Genomic DNA, 13,567 nt, shown 5'->3' with positions numbered 1-13,567 from the left:
TCGTCAAACTTAGAGAGGTTTGCCGTTTCAAAAAACAATATACTTTATATTTTGAAACGGAGGATTCACTCCACACGTGAAATCTGACTGATTTGCTAAAATAGAATTGCTAAGCAATGCGCGTATCTGTAGATATCATGTGCCCAAATTAAAAATGAAATTGATCTGGCTGGCCTGGTAAAGGTCCAATTTTTTTACCGCCACCAACCAACCAAATCAGTAATGTTAATTAGCAACCCCTACAAATTTCTGCTCCAATTTGTACACTGTCCAGCCTGCAGCTAGCAACAAACCTGCTACTAATCTTTATCCCCAAACAAGCGCAATGCCGTCGCCGTCGCCGTCCATGGTGCGCGTGGTGTCATCGCGCACGGTGGCGCCGCCGCCGCGCCCGCGCGAGCGCATCCCGCTAACCTCCTGGGACGCCGCCATGCTGTCCGCCAACTACATCCAGAAGGGCCTCCTCTTCCACAGACCCTCTTCCTCGGCATCCGCCCTCTCCACCGCCGCCGGCGTCGTCGACCACCTCGCCGCGGCCCTCGGCGACGCGCTTGTCTACTACTACCCCGTTGCCGGCCGCTGCGCCACCGAGCAGCACAGGGACGAACTTACCGGCGCCGTCGTTGGCTGCTCCGTCCACATCGACTGCGACGGCCAGGGCGTGGAGGTCGTGCACGCCGTAGCCGACGGCGTGGCCATGGCGGGCATCGTCCCGCCCGACGCCGACGTGCCGCGCGACGTGCTGGCGCAGTTCTTCCAGCTCACCGACGCCGTCAACTACGGCGGCCGCGAGCAGCCGCTGCTCGCCGTCCAGGTGACCGACCTCGCCGACGGGGTGTTCGTCGGGTTCGCCTACAACCACGCGCTCTCCGACGGCACCGCCTTCTGGGACCTCGTCAACAGCTGGGCGGCCCTCGCGCGCGCCAGACTCGGCCTCGCCCCGGCGCCCCCGACGCCGAAGCCCTCGTTCGAGCGCTGGTCGCCGGACGGCGGCGCGGCGGGGCCGGCCGTGCTGCCGTGCGCCGACGTGTCGGAGCTCGTCGAGCGGGCGCCCCCGCTGGCGTTGCGCGAGCGGATGCTGCACTTCTCGGCGGACTCGCTGGCGGCGCTCAAGGAGCGCGCGCGGGAGGAGCTCCTGGCCGCTGGGGACGCAGCCGGCGCCGCCGCCCTGACGCGGTTCCAGGCGCTGTCCTCGCTCTTCTGGCGCTGCATCACCCGTGCGCGGCGGCTGGCGCCGGAGCAGGAGACCGTGTGCCGCGCCTCCATCAACAACCGCGGGCGGCTGCGGCCGGAGCTGCCCAGGGAGTACTTCGGCAACACCATCTACGCCATCGGGACGGAGCCGGCGCGCGCCGCGGACCTCCTCGAGCGCGGGCACGGGTGGGCGACGGCGGCCGTGGGGCGGGCCGTGGCGGCGCACACGGACGCGGCCATCAGGGCGCGCGTGGCGGCGTGGACGGCCAAGCCCATGGTGTACACGCATCGCTTCTTCGACCCGACCGAGACCTTGATGGGCAGCTCGCCGCGGTTTGACATGTACGGCTGCGACTTCGGCTGGGGGAGGCCCGTGGCGGCGCGCAGCGGCCGGGCCAACAAGTTCGACGGCAAGACGTCGCTGTACCCCGGCCGGGAGGGCGGCGGGAGCATCGACGCAGAGCTCACGCTCACGCCGGAGAACATGGCGGCGCTCGAGGAGATTGAGGAGTTATGGGCTGCCGTGACCCCGGACACGCCGGTGCTGGCGCCGGAGAAGAAGCCTTGAATCTTTCGTCCATGTCACCACTCTGTCTGCTACTCTTTTTTTTCTCAGAAAAACTTCCGGATCTGTTCATTTTCTATTCATGGCACTAGCACCAGCAAATAATAAAGAGAGTGCCTAGAACTCATGTAGCTGAGTTATAATATGGTCTCATTCACCTGATGTATGCTGATGTCACATGATAGTTTATTTTTTTTTGAGCAAATGTCACGTGATAGTTGTCCCGGTCCTTTTCCTGGGACCTCCTATGTGCCGCGTTATGCGGCAAACTGGTGAAGCTTCACAGAGGCGTCGAACCAACGGGCTGGTCCAGGTAGCCAACCCCGCAAAGCGAATTTATTTTAGAGAAAACGATTCGCGCTTCGCGTTGGGCTCAAACTCGCAACGCTTACTCGTCTATTCAGGAACCATGCCGCTGGAGTTGAACACCTTTTGTGACAATTTCGCAGCGCAATCATTTAAGTAGCGGGACTAGCATAAAATTCCTAAAAGAGATGGACTCATAAGGTTTCGAACTCAGCACCTCCTGTGGTCAAGAAGTGGTACATAACCACTGCAATACATAATTTTGCTGTTTAAATGTTGCAGCGCCACTTATAATAACTGTAAAAGGAGACAGATCTATTTCTTCTTTTGAGAATTTTGAATGCGTTATTATTTAGGAAAGCGGATATTTATTGAATAAAAAAAATTTCAAAATTGTGAACAAATTAACAAAGTTGGAAATATTAGAAAAGCGAACAATTTGTGGAAGAGTCAAACAATTTTTGATCGATCTTGAACATATTTTAGAAAAGAGGGAAATTTTTGAACAAATTTGAAAACATTAACATTTTTCCAAAACTCGAACATTTTTGGAATAAATGGAACATTTAGTGAAACTCTGAACCAAAATCTAAAAAGCAAACAATTTTTGCATATGTGAACAATTTATGAAACTGTAAACAATATTAGGGAGAGGCAAGCTTTTTATGAATATCATGAACTTTCTTTCAATTTGTGAACAAAATTCGAGAAATCAGGAACTTTTCTGAACTTTTGAACACTTTTGTAAACCCCGAACAAAAATGTAGAACCAATATTTTTTGAATCCTTAACATATTTTCCAATTGTAAACATTTTTAGTACAAGCAAACATTTATTTAACAATGTGAAAAAAAAACTCAAATTTCTTTTTTACTAAAGAGAGCAAATTTTGAAAAAAGTGACCGTTTCTTGAAAATATAGAAGCCCCTTGAACAATTTTGAAACCTAAACATTTTTTGAAATTCCCAAATGATTATTAACCAGTGAACAAAATTTGAAAAACAGGAACAATTTTTGGGATTCAAAAATATTTCAAACCACAAATTTTTTTGGAAAACTCCTGCACCTATTTTGAATTTGTGAACAAATTTCAGAAAACAGGAACATTTTTTGAAAACATGAACTTTTCAAAAAATCCTGAACATATTTGGAACGTATTTTTCAAAATTTGTGAACAAAATTGAAAAAAAAAGGAAATTTCAGAAATTCTGAATTCAAACTTTTCTAAAATAAAAATAGAGAAAGAAAGAAGAATATAATAGAAAAAGAAGCAGAAAAAGGGAAATAAATACTTGAAAAGGAAGAAAGAAGAAAAGAAAAGAAACAGAAATAGGAAATTTTGAAAATCATGAAGATATTTTTTATTTTTAGACCAAAATTAGAAACGGAGAACAATTTTAAAATTTCCAAACAAATTTGAAGCTTGAACAGTTTTTGAATACGTGAACAAAATTTGGGAACAAGAACAATTTCTGAAAACATGAACATTTTTTAAAAATCCCGGTCATTATTTGAAAAGTTCCAAAAAAATAAACAAAAACATTCCGAACAATTTTTGGAAAATGAGAACAATTTTTGAAATGCCCGAACAATTTTTTGAAAATGCGAACATTATTTGAATTTATGAACAAGTTTTGAAAGGTTGAAATTTTTTACAAAATTGGAAATATTTGAAAAGTGCGAAAAAATTTCAGTTTGTGAACAAAATTTGAAACCTGATTTGTTTTTTAAAAATGGACTTGAAATGCAAAGGAAACGACAAAAAGAAATAGAAAAGGAAAAGAAAAGAAATAAAAAGGAGAAAAAAAAGAGACAGAAAAATCGAGAAAAGAAAAAAACGGTTCAGGGAACCTTCTAGAAGTTTCCCAAAAACAGAAAACCCGGGCTGGGAACCTCTAGAAGGTTCCCAAAACCGGAAGTGCCCCAATTGATTAACGGGCCGGCCCACGTGAGCGCTTCGATCGCCAGTTCTGTGCGTTGCGCCGACATTTCGACGCAATGAGCGGCAAATAGGGAATTCCCCTTTTCCTGTTGTCCCAGCCCGTTTGTGCGTTGTTCCTCCGAAAACAGGCTCCCGAAATCCAGCACAGCCCAGTGGTGCGAACATTATTTGAATTTATGAACAAGTATTGAGCTGTCAAATTGTTCATAAATCCAGCTGTCAAATTTGTTATAATTCCGGCACATCCCATTTGAGCTTTTCGGCCTGTACACAAGTCATTGGGTGTTAAAACAAGCCGGCCCATTGGCAGATGCAGCGCTGTATCACGTGGGTCATAAAAAAATGCCAAAAAATAAGCACTTATACGAGATCTTGAACTCACGATCTAATCTAATCTAGCAATGCTGAAAGCGTGTTGCAAGCCACTACTGTCTACAGCAGATGGGCGTTGGTTATGAATAAAAACCATGAAACTTTAAAGAGCTATCTATCACGACAAATCGAACAGTTTTAGTACTTTTCTGACATTTCTTGAATTTTTTTATTTTTTAAAAACTTGAGAAAATCATTTGAAATTCCCCAAATATTTTTTGGATTCACGAACAAAATTTGAAAACATGATTTCTTTTCAATTTGTGAAAAGATTTTTAAAAAAAGAACATTTTTTGAGAATCCCTTAAATTTTTTGCATATGTGAACAAAATGAAATAAAGTGAACAACATTTGAAAACAGGACCTTTTTTTCAATTTCTGAACAAAACTTGAAAAAGTGTGAGCATTTTTTAAATTCACAGATATTTTGAATAAAATTTAAGAACAGAATTTTTTTTGAAGTTTTGAACAATTTGTGGAAAACACAAACATTTATTTAAACTTACAAACATTTCCTGAAAATGCCAAACAATTTTAAAAAAGATCAAAACTTGAAGAAAGAAAAATAATACGTAAAAGGAAAGAAACGAAAAAGAAAAGGAGAGAACGTGCAGTTGCGACCACCTTGATAAACTTGCAGTTGCGACCGACCTCCAAAAACTTGTAATTGCGACTACCATAGAGAAACTTGCAGTTACGAACGGCCTTGAAAACATGCAATTGCGACTACCCTAGGGAAACTTGCAATTACGACCGGCCTTCAAAAACTTGCTGTTGCGACTACCCTAGAGAAACTTGCAGTTGGGACCGGCCTTGAAAAGTTGCGATTATGACAACCCTAGAGAAGCCTGCAGTTGCAATCAGCAAAAAAAGTTGCAATTACAACTACCCTAGAGAAACTTACAGTTGTGATCGGCCTTCAAAAACTTGCAATTGCGACTACCTAACAGAAACTTGCAGTTACGACCGGCCTTGAAAACATGCAATTGCGACTACCCTAGCGAAACTTGCAGTTATGACTACCCTAGAGAAACTTGTAATTGCAACCGGCCTTCAAAAACTTGCAATTGCGACTACCCTAGAAAAACTTGCAGTTGCGACCGGCCTTGAAAACTTGCAATCGCGACTACCCTAGAAATTTTTGCAGTTGTGACCGACCTTTGAAAAACTTGCAACTGCGGCTATCCTAGAGAAAACATGCACTTCTGATCCCCGCTTAAAAATGAAAAAAAAGACGAATGAACGACCGCTGCCCATTGATCCAGGTTCTAATAAAAAAAAAGCAAAAGTCATCATGGGCCATGAGCATCATTAACGGACAATCAGGAAAAAACAAAAAAAAAATATTGCAAAAAGGGTCACAATGGGCCGCACGTAGCATTTATTGGATAACCTACATGGATCCTGACGCAAATCATTCTGATGGCTGATGGATCAAATAAGGCATAGTTAAAACTCAGAATGTGAGATAAGAAAATAAATAGAACAAACAACTTTTTTGCAAATGACACAAACAAAAATAAAAAATAAAAAATGAAGTGCCAAACTATAAAAATTAAAAAATGTTAAGAAAAAAAATAAAACAAGGGGAAAAAGTTGAAGTTAAAATGAGAGTGAGCGGAGAAATTGAGGAAAATGCTCACGAGAAGTAATTAAAGGCTTTGCCTTGGCGCTTCCCGTTCTGCACAGTACACTGACGAAATGAGGCCAGGTATATCCATTCAAAACAATATTTTTTTACATCCATTCAAAACAATTAAGAGTATAAAAGTACAACAGACCGAGCACCCCCGCCCGGGAATAGTGCACATGGTAACCAGCATCTACACGCGCTGGTTTCTTTTCACACAACACAATGTGAAGTTCGTTCTCGAGCAAGACGCCTTTCAGCCCCTTCCAAGCACTAGAAAAGCACATGGACAAAATCAATACAGCAGGGCTAACAAAATTTCCCCCTAGAAACAGGCCTTGAATAAGCACCTCATTTCAATTCATATTGGAAGCATTAAAGCAAGTTTTATTTTACAGGGCTGTGACATGTGTACTATACACGATTTACATAATTACATTCGAAACACGCCATATTTCGTGTCTTCTGGAACCGGCTTGGCCGAAGCAGAGAGGCAAAGGCTTAGGACCCGTCTGGTATCGGCGGGATCTATGATCCCGTCGTCCCAAAGCCTAGCGGTCGAGTAGTACGGGCTTCCTTCTTTGTCATAAGCCTCGACGACTTTGGCTTTGAAGGCTTCTTCGTCATCCTTGGTCCACTGCATAACAAAGAAAGTCTCATCTTCTACCAGTATTTGTTTTATGTTTACTGAATCCAATATAAATGATGCACTATACCTCCACTCCTTGCCTTTTCCTGTTGTTCTTCTCTATTTGGGCGAGAACACCAGCTGCCTGAAAAGGTTCAAGAGAAAGATGTGTTAAAACCAGTGGTAGCTTGGCTCTTGCTTGAGGCTTAGCATACCCATAAGAAACCAGTGCAAATATGTTTACGTGTACAAGAACATGATCGGCATATGCTACCGCAGCTTTCCCTCTTAATGTCCAGTGCACATGCCTAGGAGACACCCAAAAAAAGTATTTTGATGGACTGAGAGCATGCTTTGCTTTCACAGTGGTATTCCGCCGTTCTGCTTTTGTTTTGCCTGGTTGCGCCTCACGGAAATGTTTCTAACAACCGTGCACAATGTTTCTGCAACAAAGTGTAGCATGCTGGCTACTTTTGTTTGCAGCTGAGTAACAGCTGAGATTTTTCACATTTTGGACTACTAATGCTGCCTAATAACCTATGTCCCTAGGCTTCAAGGGAATTGATACCAAGAGTTACATTTGTGGCATCCTTACCAGGTAATGATACTAGTAAAAGAGTAAGACAATTTGAAGCCAATGACAGGTCCAAAGGTCTTACCTGAATGCCACCCATAACAGATATCCTAGCAGTTGGCCACATGAACAAAAAATTCGGGCTGTATGCACGTCCACACATTCCATAATTCCCAGCACCGAAACTTCCACCGACAATTATGGTAATTTTAGGAACCTGTACAGAAATATAGATATATAGGGTCATGCTATCCATATAATTTTATAGAATTTTAGATGTAGATAAAAATACAGGACTAGCTATAGATTCCATAATAGCATTTTGTCCCAAGCAAGTTGGGGTAGGCTAGATATGATACCCAACGAGAACATACGAAAAACTAAAAGGAGAAAGAGAGAAAAAAGAAAAGAAAACAAATAGACCAAAGTGCTACTCTGCTCTACTCATGCTATGTCATGTGGCATGCTGTGTAAATGCGGAAGAAAGCAAGATCAGGCCGCTAGTTTACTAAGACCAAGAATGGGAAACAGTAGAAATGTCTGACCTTTGAACAGGAAACTGCCATAACCATTTTTGCTCCAGCTTTCGCAATTCCACTTGCTTCAGATTTCGACCCAACCTATTAAACATTATCACTGCAAAAGGTTAGAAGGCTCGTACTCCAAAATAAAACCAACTGTTATGTTCAAACTTTAGTATCCCCTTAGTACAACTTTGATGACAAGATGTCTTAACCTTAGTAAAACTTTGTACAAAGTTGTGACACTTATTTTGGGATGGAGGAAGTATGTATGCAATTCATATTGTTGGACTGTAAAGGATTTTCTCATCCCCAGAAGCTAGCTTGTGACGTTAGAGTTCTTAGGTCTCTTTCCCTCGTGCAACCAATATCGGACTATTCCAACAATCTGCCCCTTTACTCATTTGTGCCCCAATCTGCCCCTTTACTGTAGATGGGCGGTCTCTGTGCAGTGGCAGTGCTAGACCTTTGACCTTGTGATGTCAACCAACCAAACTCTTGATGATTGTATGAGTTATGTGATGAATACAAAAAATTATGAGTGTTCTCCACCAGTTGTGGTGTTAGTTAACAACTTGACATCATAAACTGTGTGTAGCCGCCACTGTATGTGGCTGACATGCCCCTTCAAAATACATGGATGGTCCCTCAGGCACCCATGGTCCATTAGGCCTTCAAACACTAGACTCCATCATGCCAGATACTCCCTCCGTCCGAAAATACTTGTCATCAAAATGGATAAAAATGGATGTATCTAGAACTAATATACATCTAGATACATCCTCTTTTATTCATTTTGATGACAAGTATTTCCGGACGGAGGTAGTATGTTGGAACCATGCTTTTTGTTGCTGCTGTTGGAAGTTGGAACCATGCTTTCATAACAACTGTTGTGTCATAAAGGGTCTTTTCACCGTCAAAAGCCAACTTGTGAGGTGAGGGATGTTCGCAATATCAATTAGGTCACTTTATTTATGAACATGAATTAAAAAATATTGAACCGAGCTAAACCACTTTCCATGATAACGGAAATACAATGTTTTGTAGATGAATACGAGGTGGGAAAGGACAATATTTTGAACATGAATTGGAATGAAAGAATGAACTGAAAAGTAAAGAAGATGCCATACCATGAACCCAGAAATATTTTGAAGGAATATCAAAGGAATATTGCGTTGAGCACACAACTCAATGAAGTGGGTACCCTTTAGTGCCGACTCGGTAAATAAAATGCCATTGTTTCCAATAATCCCAACTGGCTGCCCGCATATCCTTGCAAAACCAGTCACTAGTGTCTGCGTAAATGCAAAATGAAACAGATTTGAGTTGCACAACGCACAATACAGAATGCAAAGGATAATCAAGCATAAGAGAAATCCTTACTGTTCCATACAATTTTTTGAATTCATCAAATTCACTTCCATCGACTATACGAGCTATTATTGAGCGAATGTCAAAAGATTGCTTCGTATCAGCTGGTGCAATTGAGCGAAGTTCCTGTACATCATACAATGGTTCTTGGTAATCACAAGCAGAATTGTGTCTACTTGTTTCTTTAGCGGCCAAATGGAGGTTCTTCACAACGTTCCTTCCCAGTGCAAGACCATGGTGTTCATCTATTGCAATTTACAGTGCAGAAGATGTCTAAGATGTCGCAACAACATCCAACTAATATGTCTAGAAAAAAATGATACATAAGAGGGTCATCTATGGTTTAAGATAGAAACATCCAATGAGTGACAATAAAATGCAAAATATCAGGGTCTGGAAACTATTTGCATGATCAAATATATCAGGGAAGAAACAAACAAGGGTCTGGAAACTATTTGCGTGATCAAATATATCAGGGAAGAAACAAACAAGGGTCTGGAAACTATTTGCATGATCAAATATATCAGGGTAGAAACAAACAGTACTCTCCAATCTCCATAGAATGCTCAGAGACGACATCTAATAAGGTACTTGTTAATACTTCTTTTTCTGGAACCACCAAGCTGGACGCGTACCACCGTGGATGTAGAACATGGAAAAAGAAATAATAACAGAAAGAAGCAGAACTTTTACACTAAAAGCTTGCCGGAAATGCATCTTTTAAGAAATTAAGCAGACGATCCTCCATTTGTTATATCTAAAAGAGCAGTATTCGAGTCGTATTATACAGCAATTTATGTTAAAATATACCTTGTGCAAAATGATCAGAGACTCCTGATATTTTACAATGCACTGATGCTCCACCAAGGTCCTCAGCAGATATCTCCTCCCCTGTAGCAGCCTGCAGAATTGGCCATTTAGACTTGGACATGTAATTTAGATATTTGTCAAGATTGTGGACAGAAAATACTAACCTTTACAAGGGGTGGACCAGCTAGAAATATTGTTCCATTTCCCTTAACTATTATACTTTCATCAGCCATTGCAGGAATATAAGCCCCGCCAGCAGTACAAGAACCTAAAACTACAGCAATCTGAGGAATACCATCTGCGGACATCTTAGCTTGATTGTAGAATATTCGACCAAAATTATCACGGTCGGGGAAAACTTCTGCCTGCTTGGGGAGATTAGCACCTCCACTGTCAACAAGATATATGCAGGGCAATTTACATTCAGAAGCTATTTCCTGCGCCCGCAGATGCTTTTTGACAGTGATAGGATAGTATGTACCCCCCTTTGTAGTTGGGTCATTGGCCACAAACATACATAGTCGTCCATGAACAGGCCCTATGCCAGTAATTATTCCCGCTGATGGTAATGCTTCCTCGTAAACATCAGATCCTGCAAGCTTTATTGCGAAAAGTATCATCAGCAGCTCATAGCCCACAACAAGTTGGACAACTATGAAAACATTTGTTTCTATTCTGAAGCATCCTACCAGATAATGGCATGTCTGAATAGTTAGGGGCAGTTGGCTGCAGGATAACGATATGGGTGGGAAGACAATGGTGTTCTGGTCAATTATTTCACATAAACGAATATCGTACTGAGACTTGCATCCAGTGTCTTTTTCTTTTTTGCAGAAAAGATCAGATCTGTTATAAAAGTTGATATACTAGTGCATAAGTCAAATCCATGCTACTCTATTAAATTAGAAAGCTATTTAGAAAATCAGGATGCATACAAAAAATAGAGCTACGTGTTCTTCGAGGGAAAAAAGATTACTCTAAAAAATAGTTAAACGGCCACTCACTTTTTAAAGCCGCGGGGTGAAAAACTCGGTCCCGTTTTCTCAAATGGAAATGGTAACTATAAGAAACTATACATTTTAGAGCTGCAGGGTGAAAAATTCAGTCACGTTTTTCAGGAATCAAAATGGCAGCTAGTCCAATGGCCAAACTAGCGATGATAACTAGGATGAGCAGACCAACATGCAGTACAATTTCCTTAACGCCGTCGCTTGATAAAACTGGTCACCGGGAGGAAAAGGGGTCTGTCTCACTGATGGGCGATGGCTGACCTGAGAGAGCTCGAGGAAGGAGGCCCCCGGGTCGAGCAGGCGGTCGATGCGGTCCCTGGGGAGCAGCTTCCCCCGCCCCTCGTTCCGCTTCACCGCCCCCGCTCCTCCGCCGCCCAGCACCTGCAGCGGCAGCGCCCTCCGCCTCGTCAGGAGAGAGAGAGAGAGAGGGAAGGTGTCGGGTAATGCAAGGGTAAAGAGACCGGCGGCACGCGCGCGCGCACGCACCTGGGAGACGCGGGAGCGCAGGTCGGAGAGGAGGCCGCCGACGGCGGCGGCGTTGCGGGCGTAGGCGTCGGAGCTCCGGTCGAGCGCGTCGGGCAGGACCGAGGAGGAGGCTGCCGCCGCCGAGGAGCGGTAGGCAGCGGCGGCGCGGGCGCTGCCTAGGCGGGGCCGCCGCGCGGCCAGTCGGCCGAGCATCTCCGGCGGATGACGACGATGATGGATGGGCCGGTGGGGGGTGGACAGTGGAGTGAGCAGTCTGTGTCAGAGTGTGCGATGCCTCTCTGTATACTGACGGAGGAACACTCCCGCACGGAAGCTCCAGCGGATATTGATTGAGCTCGAAAGTATTTTCCACGGGAGTCTCGTGCTCGTCTGCTCTGATGCCATGCTGCGCTGGCAGACAGATGTGGATAAGGACCCCTGCAGACTTGCACTTGGTTTCTAATTTATTGAATTTTTTAAATATTGTTTTTTTCCAAATTTCCTAGTTTAGGTTCCTTTTCTATACCACGACGGTAGCCCATGAATAACTTTGAATATTGATGGCTGGATGAAGAGTGTCGGCCGTTGGATATTTTCTTCACCCCACTGAACTTTACCACATGTACTATCAAGAAGATATCGTACTTGACCGTAAGCACAATCGTAACTCTGCACGATTGCTTCGAAATTTGCTGCAATTTATTTTAGTGAGGCTTAGTATTATGGAACATGTATGTTTGTCAATTTGGTTCAATCGAGGAGTTTAATTTCGGATTTTATTCACGATTTTGATTGAGGTTATTTTCAACTTGGTTTGTAGCTTTTATTTAATTGAGGTGTTCAATTTCAGATTTGGTTCACAATTTTTACTGGTTGAACAATTGTGATTGAGGTGTCTAATTTTGAATTTGATTCATGAGTTTGACCGACTAAATAAATTTTCAAATCAATCGGCAACAACCAACCTACAAAAACACATGAGTCATGCGCACTCTCTCATCACCAGGCAAAAGGGAATCATTACCAATGGACACTATAGCACCAATATGTTGCATGTGGTCACCAATGCAAAAGAAAATTCCACATACATCTGCGTTGATTAGCAGATAACATAGAATCACATCTTTAAAAAAGGCCCACCAAAATATCACATTATAAAGAAACCATGCACCATCATCTCCCTTACGCGCTAAACCAAGTAATAAAATTACGAAATCCCCACAAGACAAATGGCGCAGCAAAGCACGCACAACCTAGTATATGATGAGTTTCCATAGCCTAAAGTTGCAGTGGAATGTTTGCTCATATGATGAAGATTTTTGCTCCTGGGTCCTTTAGAAGCCAGATTCAGTATTGATCATCTCTGCATTGAGACGGAGACAATAAATTATGGGGAAATGGATTTGGTCGTAATGTAATCGAGTGCAGGTTATTAACTATTATCCGCTGAGCTCAAGATGCTACTGAGTATTAAAAGCTACTATCCATTGAGCGCGAGATACTATTGAATATTTTTTTAAAGGCTCAATGTGTAGTAGAAAGTCCACATCACAAACCAATAGTGTATATCATGTAGAAACAAAATGAGTGGCGGTGAGTTTATTTAGGATGCAAATCTCTCTTTAATGAGCGTTTTATAGATGATACTGAAATATATGTAAACTAAAATTCTTTTTTATTAATGCATGGCTTAGACTCTATCATCAACACTCTCGGTGAGTACCAAAGATCTAGTCGGAATAGAATACCTTGCTTGTGTGCCTAGGCCTCATTCCCCTGACAAGACCACTACATGGCATGTACTATGTGTCAAGGGAATAATGGTGGATGCACTATGTTAGAAATCTTATGGTTCCAGAAGATATTTTCCTCAATAACGAGAACACATGAGATGGGTAGTGCACTAATCGTCAGCAAGCACGGTCATACACCAGATGATACCAAGTACATTGCCGGTGAGCATATCAAATGATCAAATCATTTGTATGTAGAAGTAGTAGAATCAATAGTATCCATATGTTCCTCAATGATTACTATAAAATATGACATTTCAACACAAAGTACATAGCATGCACATGATGTTAAAGTGATATTGAACACATCGATATTTGCAAGACACATTTGACCACGAAAATACCAAGAATTAGTATTGAGGTTTTCGTAAATTTAATAACCTAGT

The 13,567-nt window shown here is 42.8% G+C and overlaps 2 protein-coding genes across 2 annotated transcripts; one reads left to right on the top strand and one right to left on the bottom strand.

The window, feature by feature from the left end:
- The first annotated feature begins 241 nt into the window (after positions 1-241).
- LOC123083066 (uncharacterized acetyltransferase At3g50280) lies at positions 242-1,926 on the top strand. The gene has a single exon (XM_044505206.1). The coding sequence runs from the start codon at positions 326-328 to the stop codon at positions 1,760-1,762; it is 1,437 nt and encodes a 478-aa protein (XP_044361141.1). The 5' UTR covers positions 242-325; the 3' UTR covers positions 1,763-1,926.
- A 4,421-nt stretch (positions 1,927-6,347) lies between these two features.
- LOC123088070 (methylcrotonoyl-CoA carboxylase beta chain, mitochondrial) lies at positions 6,348-11,712 on the bottom strand. Its single transcript, XM_044510223.1, has 10 exons — positions 11,410-11,712; positions 11,185-11,304; positions 10,078-10,512; positions 9,914-10,004; positions 9,116-9,348; positions 8,863-9,027; positions 7,757-7,831; positions 7,297-7,428; positions 6,726-6,782; positions 6,348-6,646 (listed from the first exon to the last, which is right to left on the bottom strand). Exons 1-10 carry the CDS (start codon positions 11,599-11,601, stop codon positions 6,443-6,445), a joined length of 1,704 nt encoding a protein of 567 aa, XP_044366158.1. The 5' UTR covers positions 11,602-11,712; the 3' UTR covers positions 6,348-6,442.
- Positions 11,713-13,567: the final 1,855 nt, after the last annotated feature.

The sequence above is a fragment of the Triticum aestivum genome, chromosome 4A (genome assembly GCF_018294505.1).
Source record: "Triticum aestivum cultivar Chinese Spring chromosome 4A, IWGSC CS RefSeq v2.1, whole genome shotgun sequence".
Classification (NCBI taxonomy): Eukaryota; Viridiplantae; Streptophyta; class Magnoliopsida; order Poales; family Poaceae; genus Triticum; species Triticum aestivum.
Note: the sequence above shows the minus strand (reverse complement) of the source record. Positions and strands in the feature narration are given on the sequence as shown.